The sequence below is a fragment of the Procambarus clarkii genome, chromosome 82 (assembly GCF_040958095.1).
Source record: "Procambarus clarkii isolate CNS0578487 chromosome 82, FALCON_Pclarkii_2.0, whole genome shotgun sequence".
Lineage (NCBI taxonomy): Eukaryota > Metazoa > Arthropoda > Malacostraca > Decapoda > Cambaridae > Procambarus > Procambarus clarkii.
In genome coordinates, this window is record NC_091231.1 from 6,509,020 (window position 1) to 6,524,702 (window position 15,683).

Consider the following 15,683-nt stretch of genomic DNA (forward strand, 5'->3'; position numbering starts at 1 on the left):
CTTCATCTTGGAGGTGAGTCTGCTCGTGAGCTACGCAGTTTGGGAGTGGTGGTGGGGGGTTGTAAAATATGCTTCTCTGATTGGGGATTTAAATTTAAAGTCTAATCCCAAATTATTTCAATTTGGGATTGGGATTTCAGGTATCCCAATATTGTTTTGAACTTTTTGCATCAGCATAAAACTTGCAGCTTCTGATTTATGTAGCCCTGTTCCCAGATCACGAGGCATTGGATGCCTTTTGGCTGAATGGGTTTGTGGACATTTCTTTATCTCTTCCCTCTGGTACTCTAGGTTGTCTCCAGATTGTAATTGTTCTCAGACACAGTTCTCCTGTTGTCTTCTTTTTATAGGCCCAGCCTTGGTTTCCAGCTCTACCTCTTTCAGTGGATTGGTCTGGAGACGTTTCATGTTGTTTCAAGGCTCTCCGCCAATCTCAAAATTTAGATTTTTTGTGCCAGTGGTACTAATCATTTTTTTGGTTGTTTGTGGATAGGCTTCTTTTGCCGGATACTGTCACCTCCTATTGTTTGGATTTGGAAAAGCTGCTTCTGTTGGCATCCAGTGTTAACATTTCTTTGGCCCTATTAACCCTTAAACTTCACATGGCGTATATATATGCCTGGAGTAACATGTCCCACCATGTGCATGGCGTATACTGTGTATACGACATAGGGTGCCGGGCACGATTCAACTGGCCCACGGCTACACGGGGCTCACATCAGCTTCCTCAAGGCTCTTGTAAACAGACGCCATGTTTAAAAAAAATCATGGGCAACATTCTCCGGTGTGAGAGCCACAGTACTGTGTGAGTAACCAAGGCTGGCACGCAGCATGAGCTAACAGCTCTGCTGTTCAGCTTGTGACCACAGCATCGCCTAAAAATGTAAAAATAAATATGTAACTGCTATTATTTAGCGATGACAGTATTACAGAAGACCCCTGACTGTGATAAAAATGACCAGGATTATGATGATAGCAGGATTCTTGTGATAATTAGCACTGTGTGGGAGGAGTAATGCTGAGGGAGGGAGGGAGATAGCGTCATTTACTGACTGTGTGGCCACCTGTTATTGTCTGCATTCACCATACCAGCTCATTGGTTCTCTATGGTGAACACAAATATAGATACTTATATATAATGAGTTTATTAGTGTAATAACAGCCAAAGGATTATGTTGGGAGGAGCCATTTGGGTGACGGAGGTGGCATCGTCTGCATGACTTGTCTAGCTGTGTAGAGGGTGGCCACTATGCTCTTTGGGAACTCTACAAGCTTAGGTGTACAGTTACAGTGAATACAACATGTAGATACTTATATATAATGTGTATAAGTGTAATAACACCACAAACAATATTGTTGGGGGAGAAATGTTAGTGCGTCTGGCCTTGAATCAGTGAGGGAGGCAGCCGCCAGCTGACTTTGTGTGTAGCGACGTCTCTTAGTGCCTGAACTAACTATATCAGCTTAGTTGTACAGTTGTGGTAAACAAAATATGTAGATACTTATATATAACGTCTGTATATAGTGAATAAAAGCAAAAAACAGTATGGTGGGAGGAGGAATGTGGGCGAGTGAGGTGTTGAGGGAGGGAGTGGCAGCGAGTGGCTGGCTGCTGTGTGGTGGCCACTCCTCGTTGCTTTTTGACTCATAATACCAACTTAGTGGTTCGTTATGGTGAACAAAACATGCAGATACTTATATATAACCTGTGTATATAGTGTAATAAGAGCAAAACTATTTGTTTATTGATTTATGATCATAAAAATTGAATCACAAAGATGCACACCATACTTTTGAGTATAGCGATGATTCGCCCCTTTTATTATATAAATCTATCACAACACACTACAGTATTGAATAATATTACTGCAAAACAAAAAATATGAAAAAATCAGAGCATTGAAATAATCACCCTCCTGACAGCTCGGGTGATGCTGACTGCCTCTGACGACTGCCTTGTCAATGCCCACATTTTGTGAGACTTCCTCGGCCTATTGCGGCCAAAATATGTCACCTACGATTTTTGTTTTTCCCGTGCTCAAGGAGCGCAAATTAACATTTTTAGAAGACGAAAAAAAATGTTATAATTTTTTTCTTGCGCACGGGGGGTGTAAATCTCCTCAGTACTCCTTAGCAGCTTAAGGGTTAAACAGGTTGTCTTGGACATTGATTATTTTTCTGTGTATGAATCAAGAACTTTAATAGCCGACTTACTTATTTTCCTAACAATTATTCTTGCCTGAATCCAGCATTTTTGTTTGAATTGATTACAGTATTTGACAGCTTCCTACAAGCATTACGAGCACTGGTTTCATGACCAGTAAGTCACTCATAACCCTAGCAGAAGAAACTAAGAAAACATGACATTTATTTGCACAAAGAAATAACTTTAACGTCATGTATCTGAAAAAAATCGGTAGGAGCCTTGAGGAGGATTCAAACCTATGCTATGGGGGCAATGCATGAAAACCCCTGACTTTACTTCATTTAAAGCCTCAGGACCCCTAGAAGATTCAGTTGAATCCCAGGTTGCATTGCTTTTGACCATGTAGTGGTATAGGGCATGTGCTTTGGAGTACCCAGAACATAGGTTCAAATCATCCTTATGATGGCTCATTTTCTCATTAATCTCAAATCAGCATCTAGTAAAATCCCTAAAACCAATACGTAACCATAAAATCTCATGCTTTTGTGTGTAAATATTATCTCGAGTTATTTTATGTACTATATTATATCAACACAGAAGTGTCTCATTCCACTTTGTTTCCAGATGAAACGGGAAATCATCGAGGGTGCCACAAGGTGAGTAGCATCAAACCCTCTTGGGTGGTGTCACTGTGACAACACTGTACACCATGGATTTCTCAGCAGACTGAGTAATGTTGTGAAACTGTGTACATACTCAGGAATGTTGTGAAACTTGGGATGTACACAGTGTTTAGTATATTTAAATTTTTAGAGAATAATGTTTAGGTACAAAATGAGATTTATTAGAATTAAGGCCTCTTTAGCTAGGAATTATTTTCATTATTCCCATTGAATTAAAATTTTAATGCATTGATTGAAGATGTCATTCATGCCTATGAACATCTCATTGAAAATTAATGTAACGTAATTGCAAAAAAGAAATGCAAGTTAACTTAAGAGATACCATAGTTATTATGATGATATTTGTAGTGTTCAGTCAGTCAGTAATCAGTTAGTCTTACAATGAGGTCATAATCAGTTGGGTAGACAAGTATTGTGAGCTGGCCAAGTAGCCAGCTCATACACACAATCTGCTCCAAAGCATTTTAAATGGACTAGAACTAATAACCACATTCAACGTGAGTGCAGTATTCAGTGGTACCTTCATGATTTCCCCCATCATTCAGGGATTGATAGTGGAAGGTGGTCTTAATATAAATGCTTAAAAACAATAAATTAATGCAAAAACTAATTTTGTTTACTTGCAGCCTACAATACTGTATAACTTACACCAACAAGAAAGGTTGAAAATAAATAACTTTCATAATTTTTATCTCTTCCAGTTTCCATAGTTACTGTCTCAATGTTGATCTTCATATGCACATAGGTTTGTTTCCATGCTTGCCCCTCTCAATGCACTGACGAATACTATATTCCCATCTTATTTCTCGACCTCCTCTAGCCTTCCTGTGTCCTCCTCACATGTTTCATCACCTACCTCCTTTTCCCTACCACTTTCTTTCACCATTTGTTTCCCGTTTTAAGAATGGACAGTGGTTTTAGTGTTGTTCAAGCCACGGTGTTGAGACTTGGGTGTGTTTATTAAATCACATTAAATGCCCTTTTTACTAAATAAAATTGAACTGGTATCTTTATTTTCAAATTATGCTGTAAGTCTAATATCAAATGTATGTGTATTAGAAGCAAATGTGTGTGCAGATACAAATAATAATATAAGCAAAGTAGACATGTCAGAGGTGTAGTTGTTCAACTACAGGTAAAACATCAAGATCCTCTCCAGTTGATATCCGAGACAAAGTGCTTATTTAGAATACAGTACCACCCACTTATTTGTCATTATCAGTTACAGTACTTGTTTCATTTTTTTAACAACCAGTATTCTCTCTAATCTTTAAAATGCAATATCTGAAAGAACCTTCAAGGATTAGACATTTCTTGTATCAAAATGTCTTTCTTTTGTAGCATGTTCTTGCTAGTTCTATAATTTTATCTAAACTTTTTCATTTGCTTGCAAAACATGTGTTGTACTGTATGGCTGAAATACACTTCCTCCCATGCAAAATGTTTGTTCCCAAAAATCCATCACAATATAGGTTGACTACACACTGACAGCCAAAAATGACTGCATAATTACACAATGTAGTAGTAATATTGAATGCAAGTATCAAGGTGTTACTTCTGAAGCTCGTCTTGAAATGTCTAGGTGAGTTTGGTGGTGGTAATTGAGGAAGAAGGTGAAGTTTGTTGAAGATAGTTTCAACTGAGGAGATAAGAGATGCTGAGGCACCATGGCTATTTAAAGGAACACTAGATTCTTTAATTTAGCATTCTTATTCTCTATTAAAAGTTTGTTTGGGTGTTGATACCTGGTTGATGGGGTTCTGGGAGTAGTTCTACTCCCCAAGCCCGGCCCGAGGTCAGGCATGACTTGTGAGAGTTTGGTCCACCAGGCTGTCGCTTGCAGCGGCCCGCGTACCCACATATCCACCACAGCCCGGTGATTGATGTGTGCCCAGCACTCCTTGGAGAAAAGATCTAATTTTCTCTTGAAGATGTCCACGGTTGTTCCGGCAATATTTCTTATGCTCGCTGGGAGAATGTTGAACAACCATGGACCTCTGATGTTTATACGGTGTTCTCTGATTGTGCCCATGGCACCCCCTTCTCTTCACTGGTTCTATTCTGCATTTTCTTCCATATTGTTCACTCCAGTATGTTGTTATTTTACTGTGTAGATTGGGTACCTGGCCCTACAATATCTTCCACGTGTATATTATTTGATATCTCGTTTTCTTTCTAGTGAGTACATTTGGAGAGCTTCGAGACGATCCCAATAATTTAGGTGCTTTATTGCATCTATGTATGCTATATATGTTCTCTGCTATAAATATATGATTTATTTCAGCAATCTCTCCTGCTCTGAAGGGGGAAGTGAGTACTGAGCAGTACTCAAGATGGGACAGTACAAGTGATTTGTATAGTACAACCATTGTGATGGGATCCCTGGATTTGGAAGTTCTCGTAATCCATCCTATCATTTTTCTGGCTGACGCAATATTTGCTTGGTTATGCTCCCTAAACGTTAGGTCGTCAGACATCATTTGTCAACATCCAACTTTACCGGCTATTCCCATTGACCTCATTTTGTGTGCTATCACTCCATGGTCACATTTATCGAATGCCTTTGCGAAGTCCGTGTATATCACATCACCATTCTGTTTTTCTTCTAATGCCTCGGTGACTTCATCTTGGTGATCAAGTAGCTGTGAGTGGCACAATCTTCCCGCTCGAAATCCATGTTGGCCTGGGTTGTGAAGGTGTTGCTTCAAACTTTTTCTTTTAATATTTACTGTACTCTGAATGTGTATAAATTGTAAAAAATACTCATATGCCAATTCTAGTCAATTCTGGATTCCATTCACGTTTTCACTTCTCATATTTTCTGCTCTTCTTGGCACCTCTGCTTGTAATTTGATTTATTGTTTTGTATATTTTCATAATTTAACACACTCTATATTAACTAATGCTCTTATAGCACATTTTGCCTAGTCATCAACCCCTTCGTTAAACACTGTTCCAGCATTAGACGGAACCCACATGAATTTTATATTGTTCACTTTTCTCACTTGTTCTTTCACGATCATCAACATTTGACATGAAAATTGGACTTGTTTAGTGAATCAAGTGCTCCTGGCTGTTAACACATACAGCCGTCATAAGCAACTTTATCCATGCTTATACTCTAACAATTCATAAACCTACACATACTGATCAAGTAAATACCCAAGTTTAACTCTTAAGCTCTGTAGGATTGTCTTGTTACAAGAAACATTAAAGTAGTCTATCCATAGAAGCCAGACTTATTAATCATCAAAAGACAACTAATAACATTGTAGCTTTTTGTCAAAAGTCAATAAATTGAAATCTATGGACAAGACAAATACTTCGTAGTAATTATCGTGTGACATTGAATCTATGATTATGTAGGTTGTTTGCAAAGACGTAACCCATAAGTACACAGGACTCATGACAGCAGTCCACATGGTGGGAAACTGGGACGTTAAAATGTGGAACAGGGTGAACAAATCCACAAGGGCCGTGACGAGGATTCGAACCTGCGTCCGGGAGCATCCCAGACACTGCCTTAATCGACTGAGCTACGACAGGGTAAAAAATGGTTCAAATCCTCGTCATGGCCCTTGTGGATTTGTTCATTTGATGCATCACGTTAGTGTGATCTCTCTGTGTGTGTAACAGGGTACCTGGTAAATCCAAGACGTGCGCACGTCAATCATGCATACGTCAAGCATACCAAAGGAAGAGCAAGATGGATTGATTGATTGATGAAGATTAAGCCACCCAAAAGGTGGCACGGGCATGAATAGCCCGTAAGTGGTGGCCCTTTTGAGCCATTTATCAGTATCAAGAGATGATACTGGAGATCTGTGGAGGTGCAACTGCACCCTGCGTGACGGGAGATGTCTCCCGTGAGCAAGATGGAAAACGGGGCCGATATATATATCCGCCAGCACGCCTACTGCAGCTAACTTAATTAATTCATAGAACGTTGTGCTCATGGCACGTTGCTTACACCACCGCGATTCGCGGCCTGACGTGAGATCAAGTCCCGCGAGTCGTAGGTAATGGGGACCAGATCGTATCGAGATTGGCGCAGATCCTTAACTGTAGCCTCTAACTCAACAGTAAAATGTGTACTTGGTTGTAACAACGATTCTTCGCGGCGGGGATCGTATTCCAGGGACCTGCCCGAAACGCTCCGTGTACTAGAGGCTGTACAAGAATGTAACATCTCTTGTATACATCTCAAAAAAAAAAAAAAGATTACGGCTTGCAGTTCCGACAGGAACTGCAAGTAGGAGAGTTTGGCGGCGTCGGCCAAAGGAAACACCGGAACAGATAGTAAGCACAAATTGCAGTCCCAGGGAGGAGGGGAGTGGTGGAGATATGAAGGGGACAAGGGAGGGTTGGGTACTAAGATGGTATTAGTAATCTATGCCAAAAGGACACATGAAATTATTAGGTTTTATTATTTTATGATAATTTATTTGCAAGAAGCTACAATGGGTTGGTGAGATTACATTAGATTGGTATTTTTACATTCATGCAAAGCCACTAACACGCATAGCGTTTCGAGCAGGTCTTTAATCTAACATACCAGATAAGATGAAAGGGTAAATTGTAGCAAGGTTTTTATATCAACAAATAAACACAACATAAGTTGACAGTGGTGATTACACTGGTAAGGATATACTGTGTCTCGAGTACTTATATTTGGGAACTGTGTAGTACAGGATATAGCGAGTTTGAAGCACAAGGGTAGGAAACTATGAGGATGTAATTAGGTACGTTTTGGTTTTACTTTTGAATAGGGCAGGTGTTGGACAATTTTTTAATTCATCAGGGAGTGAGTTCCATAGACTGGGACCTTTTATTTGAATGGAGTGTTTGCACAGATTTAGTCTGACTGGGGATATCAAAGATATATTTATTTCTTGTGTGATGCTCATGGGTTCTATTACACCGATCAGGGGAAAGTTTCAGATCAAGATTTGCATTTAGGAATAAGGTTTTGTATATGTAGATAACATATGCTAATGTGTTGAGTGTATGATTAGCATGTTAAGGCTAAAATAGAGTGGCTGTGTTGTCTGAAGACAGAGTTTGTTATTGTTCTGATAGCAGATTTTTGCCGAGTGATGATAGGCTTGAGATAATTTGCAGTGCTTGAACCCCATGCACAGATACCGTATGTTAGATAGGGATAGATTAGTGCGTAGCATAATAGGAGGAGAGCAGAGTGGGGAACATATTAAAACAGACGTTTGGTATGTGTACGCGGCGGGTTAATTTACTTATAATACTTTAAATATTTACGGTTTATAATTTACTATTAATTAATTTAACTATATTGTAAATAATTTTACCCCAGCGTAAGTATCAATCACCCTACCCAAAATGTAATTCCAGAGCTAGTAGAGTCCTATCAGGAACCGTTGAGGGTCACAGGACTAACAGACATGACAAGGCAGATCTCATTGAAACTTAAAATGCTGAACAACTTCAGATAAATCATACACAGGCCTGCCTATCCCCGACAAAATTAATTGAATCGCCAAATATTCAGATGCAGCCCGAAGCATCTATAGTATTATGCATTTTCCGTTTTACTAGCTAACTTGCTTAGCTAAAGGAATTCTGGGGCTGTCCCTGAGCCCATTATGTGCCTTTAACCCTTTCCACTGTAACCCACAAGATGGGTATGGGGTACATAATAAATGATCTAAACTAAAGTTTATATTATCTGAGAACACACATGCTGGATAAGATACATCTCTAGCACATCCTAATCCAAATTGCATTGCCAGGCGCAATAATTATAACTTGCGATGAGTATTTAGATCCCGGTAGTAGACTAGAGTTAGTTCTCGACTTTGTCCAGGATTCTGGGTTCGAATCCAAGGTTGGACAGAAATAATTAATAATTCATTGTGTGAGGGGACAGGAAGCCAGGTTATATATACAGTACATGTTGGGCTTATATCCAGTTCCCCAAGGTCGAATTATTGACTCCGCTCAACCCCACAGCACGCTAACTCCTGGGTACCTATTTACTGCTGCTAGGTGGACAGGGACATTAGGTGAAAGAAAGTGTGCCCAACAATTTCTGTGCTGCCCGGGATTCGAACCCGGAATTCTTGATTTTGAGTCGAAAACGAACCCGACTGGTTGGGCGCATTTCGTATCACCTAATGCACCTGTCCACCTAGCAGTAAATTGAGACCCAGCTGATTGTGGGGTTGCATCCTGGGGAGGGTCAGTAACTCGACCCTAGAGGTGGAGGGGGGCCTCGATATAAGCATAACGTGTATAAATACACGGGCTGCCTGTCCCCCCGGCACAGTGAATTATTAAATAGTAAACTCTCGTAACTACCTACTGGTGGGTAAGGAGGGCTTGCGAGGGTGTCGGGAAGATGGGGGAGGGAAGGTCTTGGGAGTGAGGGAGGGACACCGAAGATGAGGGAGTGAGGGAGGGACACCGAAGATGAGGGAGTGAGGGAGGGACACCGAAGATGAGGGAGTGAGGGAGGGACACCGAAGATGAGGGAGTGAGGGAGGGACACCGAAGATGAGGGAGTGAGGGAGGGACACCGAAGATGAGGGAGTGAGGGAGGGACACCGAAGATGAGGGAGTGAGGGAGGGACGGTGTCGGGAAGATAAGGGAGGACGGGTCTTGGGGAGGGAGGGGTGGAGAACGACGAGGAGGGAGGGGGGTGTGTCAGTAAGGAACCACTCGACCGTTGGTGCGGCTCTGGGAAGGAAGACTGCGTCCCTGCTCGTTCAATTCCCGTTTACATTACCGAACAAATTCGTCAAAGTAATGGCTACCAAAGGTTAGTACAAGATAAGGAACGCGTTACACTGTGTCAGTAGTAATCCCAGAACCTCATCGAGCAGCGGCCAGGTATCAAGCTGTAGGATACAGTTCGTAGACTGTAGAATTAGCGCCTGCTGGAGTACTGTTTAACGTACTGCTTGACCCCTATAGTACACGACTCAAACATCCGGGCTCACCATAGCCCGTGCTGCTTGGAACATTTTGTTCAGAGTATCTGAATCTAAAACAACAACAGTTGACGACTGTTATCAAGCTAAGCTCGACCATGACTATCACTAGACAAGGTAATGAGGAGAATCCTGGTTACCTGATACCTGGTTGATGGGGTTCTGGGAGTTCTTCTACTCCCCAAGCCCGGCCCGAGGCCAGGCTTGACTTGTGAGAGTTTGGTCCACCAGGCTGTTGCTTGGAGCAGCCCGCAGGCCCACGTACCCACCACAGCCCGGTTGGTCCGGCACTTCTTGGAGGAATAAATCTAGTTTCCTCTTGAAAATGTCCACGGTTGTTCCGGCAATATTTCTTATGCTTGCTGGGAGGACGTTGAACAACCGCGGACCTCTGATGTTTATACAGTGTTCTCTGATTGTGCCTATGGCACCTCTGCTCTTCACTGGTTCTATTCTACATTTTCTTCCATATCGTTTACTCCAGTACGTTGTTATTTTACTGTGTAGATTTGGTACTTGGCCCTCCAGTATCTTCCAGGTGTATATTATTTGATATCTCTCTCGTCTTCTTTCTAGTGAGTACATTTGAAGGGCTTTGAGACGATCCCAATAATTTAGGTGCTTTATTGCATCTATGCGTGCCGTATATGTTCTCTGTATTCCCTCTATTTCAGCAATCTCTCCTGCTCTGAAGGGGGAAGTGAGTACTGAACAGTACTCAAGACGGGACAACACAAGTGACTTGAAGAGTACAACCATTGTGATGGGATCCCTGGATTTGAAAGTTCTCGTAATCCATCCTATCATTTTTCTGGCTGTCGCAATATTTGCTTGGTTATGCTCCTTAAACGTTAGGTCGTCAGACATTATTATTCCCAAATCCTTTACATGCTGTTTTCCTACTATGGGTACATTTGATTGTGTTTTGTACTCTGTATTATGTTTAAGGTCCTCATTTTTACCGTACCTGAGTACCTGGAATTTATCACTGTTAAACATCATGTTATTTTCTGATGCCCAGTCGAAAACTTTATTAATATCAGCTTGAAGTTTTTCAATGTCCTCAGCCGAGGTAATTTTCATACTGATTTTTGTGTCATCTGCAAAGGATGATACGAAGCTGTGACTTGTATTTTTGTCTATATCTGATATGAGAATAAGGAAAAGCAGCGGTGCAAGGACTGTATCCTGTTAGGTAATCATGTTAGGTAATCTCACGGTGCTGTATAAAATAAGTTTAGTTTACTACCCGAGAAAATTTCCACCGTCACGTTATCACTACTATTTCAGTAAACCCAAAGCCAGCCCAGCCCATAATATCCTATTAAATCCTAACCTAACTGAAACAAGATAAAAATGGTTGTTTCATATGAATGTTATACACAAGGTGTGACATCATATAGCATCCTCGACACGGGCAGTGTCATGGTGGCAGCTATAAGGGTATATATAATGCCCAACCAGTATACCCACTTCATCTCCACACAATGGTACGTGGAATGGAAGAGCCCCCCTGCAGGTAACGCTTGCTTAAACTTACGTATCCATTTAATTGTAATATTTATTTCAACGTGTTAAAGCTAGACATCTAAACTTAATTCATAAAGCTAAAATATGTTGAATTATAATTACGTTTCGTGTTAATCACTGAGATAACAAAGTTCTGAGTGAAGGTTTTCAGCGAGCGAAACATTGTGATAAAGGCTCTCGTATGACCTTCACTTGCAATGTCCCCCATTATGTGTTTCAAATTTTCCTTGAGGGTTGAGTGAGTGAAGCACACAAAGGATTCGCCCAGATATGTGAGACTGACATCCCTTGTGGTTAGGTTTATTGTTGAAGACAGCGTATGTCATAATGCTTTTGTTTTTAGTTTCTCCTGCCAGATATGGCAATTGATTTAAATAATTTGCTTATATTGTAGCGAGTTATCGAGTACTCTGCCACAGCAACTAAGTGAAGAGCTCCTACAGTGCTGCATAGATGCTACTGTTGTTATAGAATCAGCTACTCGGAACTGAATCTGAAGTTCCAAGTCCACCAAGGGCTATGGTGAGCCCGTAGTGGACTTGCCTGCCACAGGAGCGGTGGACTTGCCTGCCACAGGAGCGGTGGACTTGCCTGCCACAGGAGCGGTGGACTTGCCTGCCACAGGAGCGGTGGATTTGGCCACGTCTAAAACTATGCTGCATAGATTTTCTTCTGTCTTGCATATATTTGGGTTAGATTTTTTTAAACACAGATGGATGCTATGCGTAGACTCGTGTCTACGCAAAGCTTAGAGCTTTGCCTTCCCATTGGTCATCTTAAGCCATACGCTGTTAGTTTTCCCCGGAACACGACCCGCTAGTAGGTTTACAACCAGATCCCAAAATTACTGCTGGGTGAACAGGGGCTAACAGTTGAGGATTCGATTTAATGACTGCCAGGGTTCTGATAGTAGCTGGATCTTTAGAGCTTTTTGCGAGCCGTCTGTCATTTGCAAATTGGTGATATTGCTTGCAATTACAGTCGGGAAAAAGTAATATTCCTTACAAAGAAATCCCTACACGTTAAACTTCTATACTGTAACCAGTATAACTACATAATTTCCCTTTTCTTCGCCATCATGGGTTTGTTCTTGTCACAATTTCGAATCTCAGGTGAGACAAGTGGTTGGGCACGTTTTCTAGAAGTAAATATGTACCCGGGAGAATATGTATCATCTTAAGTTGCATCCAGGCGATGATCGGTTGTTCTATGTTGGGATCTCGATATTAACCTAACATGCATATATATATACACCCAAAGGATGTCTGACCCCGACAAAATTAATTATTACCTTCCCAGTCCTTCACCACCTTCCTTACTCTAGTATATTTGCTTTCACTGAAATTGTGTGCAACCCTCATCAGTTGACATATGGCGGATCACAGAAGCTATCAAGATGCAACAAGAGCAATGCATATCAGACCCAAGTGTGGGAAATGCTGTGGTTCCCATTACACACACACGACTGTGCGTCGGATATACTCACCTGCTCAAAGTGTGGTGACCATCATGACATTACACTCAATGTCCTTCATACATAGCAGCAAAAACTAGGGCTCTCCCTACCAACAACCTGCAATACAGTAGTGCATTGAAACAACCTAACAGTCCGTCATCAACCATTGCCTCACACTTTACCACAACCTTTGCTTGAACCTGACACGTCTGTCACTGACAATCCTGCACCCCCAGAGTCCAATATTCTCCCACAAAACTTACAACCGAGTCCCAGTCTTATAGAAACACTTGTCGCTCGTATGAAAATGCACTAGAAAAGATGCTTGACCGATTCCTAACTAAATTCTTTACACAAGTAAGCTAACCCATCCCCGAGGCTGACCCAACACATCCACATCTACAGACAATGTCATCTGACCTAAAGCAGCAACCATTGCTGTATACAAATCGTTTGAACTGATGCTAGATATACTCCTAAATAACTACTTAGCACGTCTTACCCAAGTCACTACCCAAGCTGACTTGTCACAAACCCCAACTACGAGCAAGAAAACCTCTGTACAAACCTCCCACCGACCTGGCACTTGACTGGAAAAACCACACACTCCCACGACACATCCTCCAACCACTCCCAAATATTCAACACGCTACACTACCCGCACGTCAAAGATGACCGAAACAATCACATCACAGATGTAAAGATCTGCAATACAACATAACCTATCTTCAACTAACCTACCCCAACCTAACCTTATACACATTAACTCCATATTACTTAATGTACTCTAACTTACCCCTACCCTAATCTATCATAATCTATCCTAACCTATCTGAATTGCGACTAACTCCGAAACAGTTCGACTCAAAAACTCAAGTCTCTTGACTATCTTGAGGTTATCTTGAGATGATTTCTGGGCTTTAGTGTCCCCGCGGCCTGGTCCTCGACCAGGCCTCCACCCCCAGGAAGCAGCCCGTGACAGCTGACTAACACCCAGGTACCTATTTACTGCTAGGTAACAGGGGCATAGGGTGAAAGAAACTCTGCCCATTGTTTCTCGCCGACGCCTGGGATCGAACCCAGGACCACAGGATCACAAGTCTAGGGTGCTGTCCGCTCGGCCGACCGGCTCCCTTAACCCACACTTTCCTACCACCATCAACACAACTCATCATCTTTGCCATCCTAAGTCCATTTCCATTCATACGTTTATTTTTGTCTTTATCCTCACACAAACAGAAGACATCGATAACTTCCAACCTCTGGCAAATTATGAACACTGATGCGCCACTGTCAGTGCCGCATATTTCAACATTAACACTTGTGCAGTGATAGAGATGAAAAACCTTCATGCAAACTCCACGTATCACGAATAATAATAATAATACAATAGTCAGGAATCCACTGTGGGTATTCCTGTATGAGGCAAGCATTTACCAAGCACCATTTGGTCACCACTTGGTCCGGGAGACATATCTCCCGTCACGCAGGGTGCAGTTGCGCCTCCACAGATCTCCAGTATCATCTTTTGATACTGGTAATGGCTCGAAAGGGCCACCTCTTACGGGCTATTCATGCCCGAGCCACCTTTTGGGTGGCTTCATCTTCATCTTCTTCTTCTTCATTTACCAAGTCTATAGTCACGACGTCGTGAGAATCTCTTCAATACAGATGAAGCATGCTAGAGGTCTTCTCTTGGGTCCTACATCAATAATTTCTTTAAGAATGACTTACAAGCTTTAAGGGTGTTGATGACCCCAGAGTTGGGAAGCAAGAGTAGCCACAAAAAAGATAAGCACAGCTGTGAGAAAGGATTGGTTTACCTCTAGCGATAAGCACCACCACACCAGATATCAGCTGGTCAACGAGCACCATTACCAAGGTCACAACAGTACCAGTCTCTCTTGGATACATTGGTAATACGTCGTTGAATTGTATTTACTTTTTTTACATTAACGATTGTATGTAAATTCACAATCGACTTGAGAATGGTCCAGGACGGACCGAAACGTCGTCGTCCCTTCACTTTCTAGTGTGTGGTCTGGTCAACAATTGTATGTATTTTGCTCATAGATTTTCAAGCCATAGAATGAGATGAAGATTCAAATACCCATGGAGATTTGGTATGGAAACAGCTATAAACGGCTGATCTACAGAATCTGGGGGGCACAGTAGGAAATGGTTAGAATAATAAATCCCACAAGTTGAGTCGAGAAAACACTATTTGTCAAATACAGATTCTGTTCTTAAAAGATCTCACCAGTGTGCACCCTGGCACGCTGTTCCCATTGTAATGCTGGTGACCTGGTGACCCGGGCTGATCAAGGTCACCAGACTTCACTCCGTACCAGAGGTCATCACCAGTGTGTTGACCTCGTACCCCAGACTATTCCCTCTGTCAATTTGAAGTAAATTAACCCCAAACATCCCAGGGGCCAGATTCACGAAGCAGTTACACAAGGAAAGTTTTTGTTCTTACTATCTTCGTGGCGGCTACGTCGGGATTCACGTAGGAATTTAAGAAGGAAAATTTTCCTAATCCTCCAACTGTGGACACCACACTCCCACAGCTGTCTTTCCTCCTCTGTTTAGGTAGTACTTACAGTAGTAGTAAGTACTACTTAGGTAGTACTTACAGTAGCAGTAAGTACTACTTAGGTAGTACTTACGCGGGTCCACGATGTGGACCCGCGTACATATATTGATCTAGGACAATTATAAAGTAAAATTGGGTGGTGTTGAATTTGGGCAAACCAGAGAAGGTTTTTGCATTTGTTGCTAATAACACCTAGATAAGCTAGGCCTAACACACGCTGAGGCCTAATATTGGCCAGATATGTACTAAATTAGGCCTAGGAATATTTGTTTGGTTTTTATTTATATATTTTTCCGGACTTTATAA

At 41.7% G+C, this 15,683-nt stretch overlaps 1 protein-coding gene across 2 annotated transcripts in view; it reads left to right on the top strand.

Moving 5' to 3' along the window:
• LOC123764354 (methanethiol oxidase) overlaps window positions 1-15,683 on the top strand; it is a 47,069-nt gene that overhangs the window by 6,551 nt on the left and 24,835 nt on the right. The window contains exon 2 of one of the 2 annotated variants that reach the window (XM_069316035.1): window positions 2,771-2,802. Coding sequence is in view for 1 of the 2 variants with exons in the window: in XM_045752024.2 (XP_045607980.2) it covers window positions 9,611-9,623 (13 nt within the window). In the remaining variant the exon portion in view is untranslated. Of the gene's footprint in view, window positions 1-2,770; window positions 2,803-9,494; window positions 9,624-15,683 lie in introns of those variants that run through there. The other variant, XM_045752024.2, reaches the window with a different exon arrangement.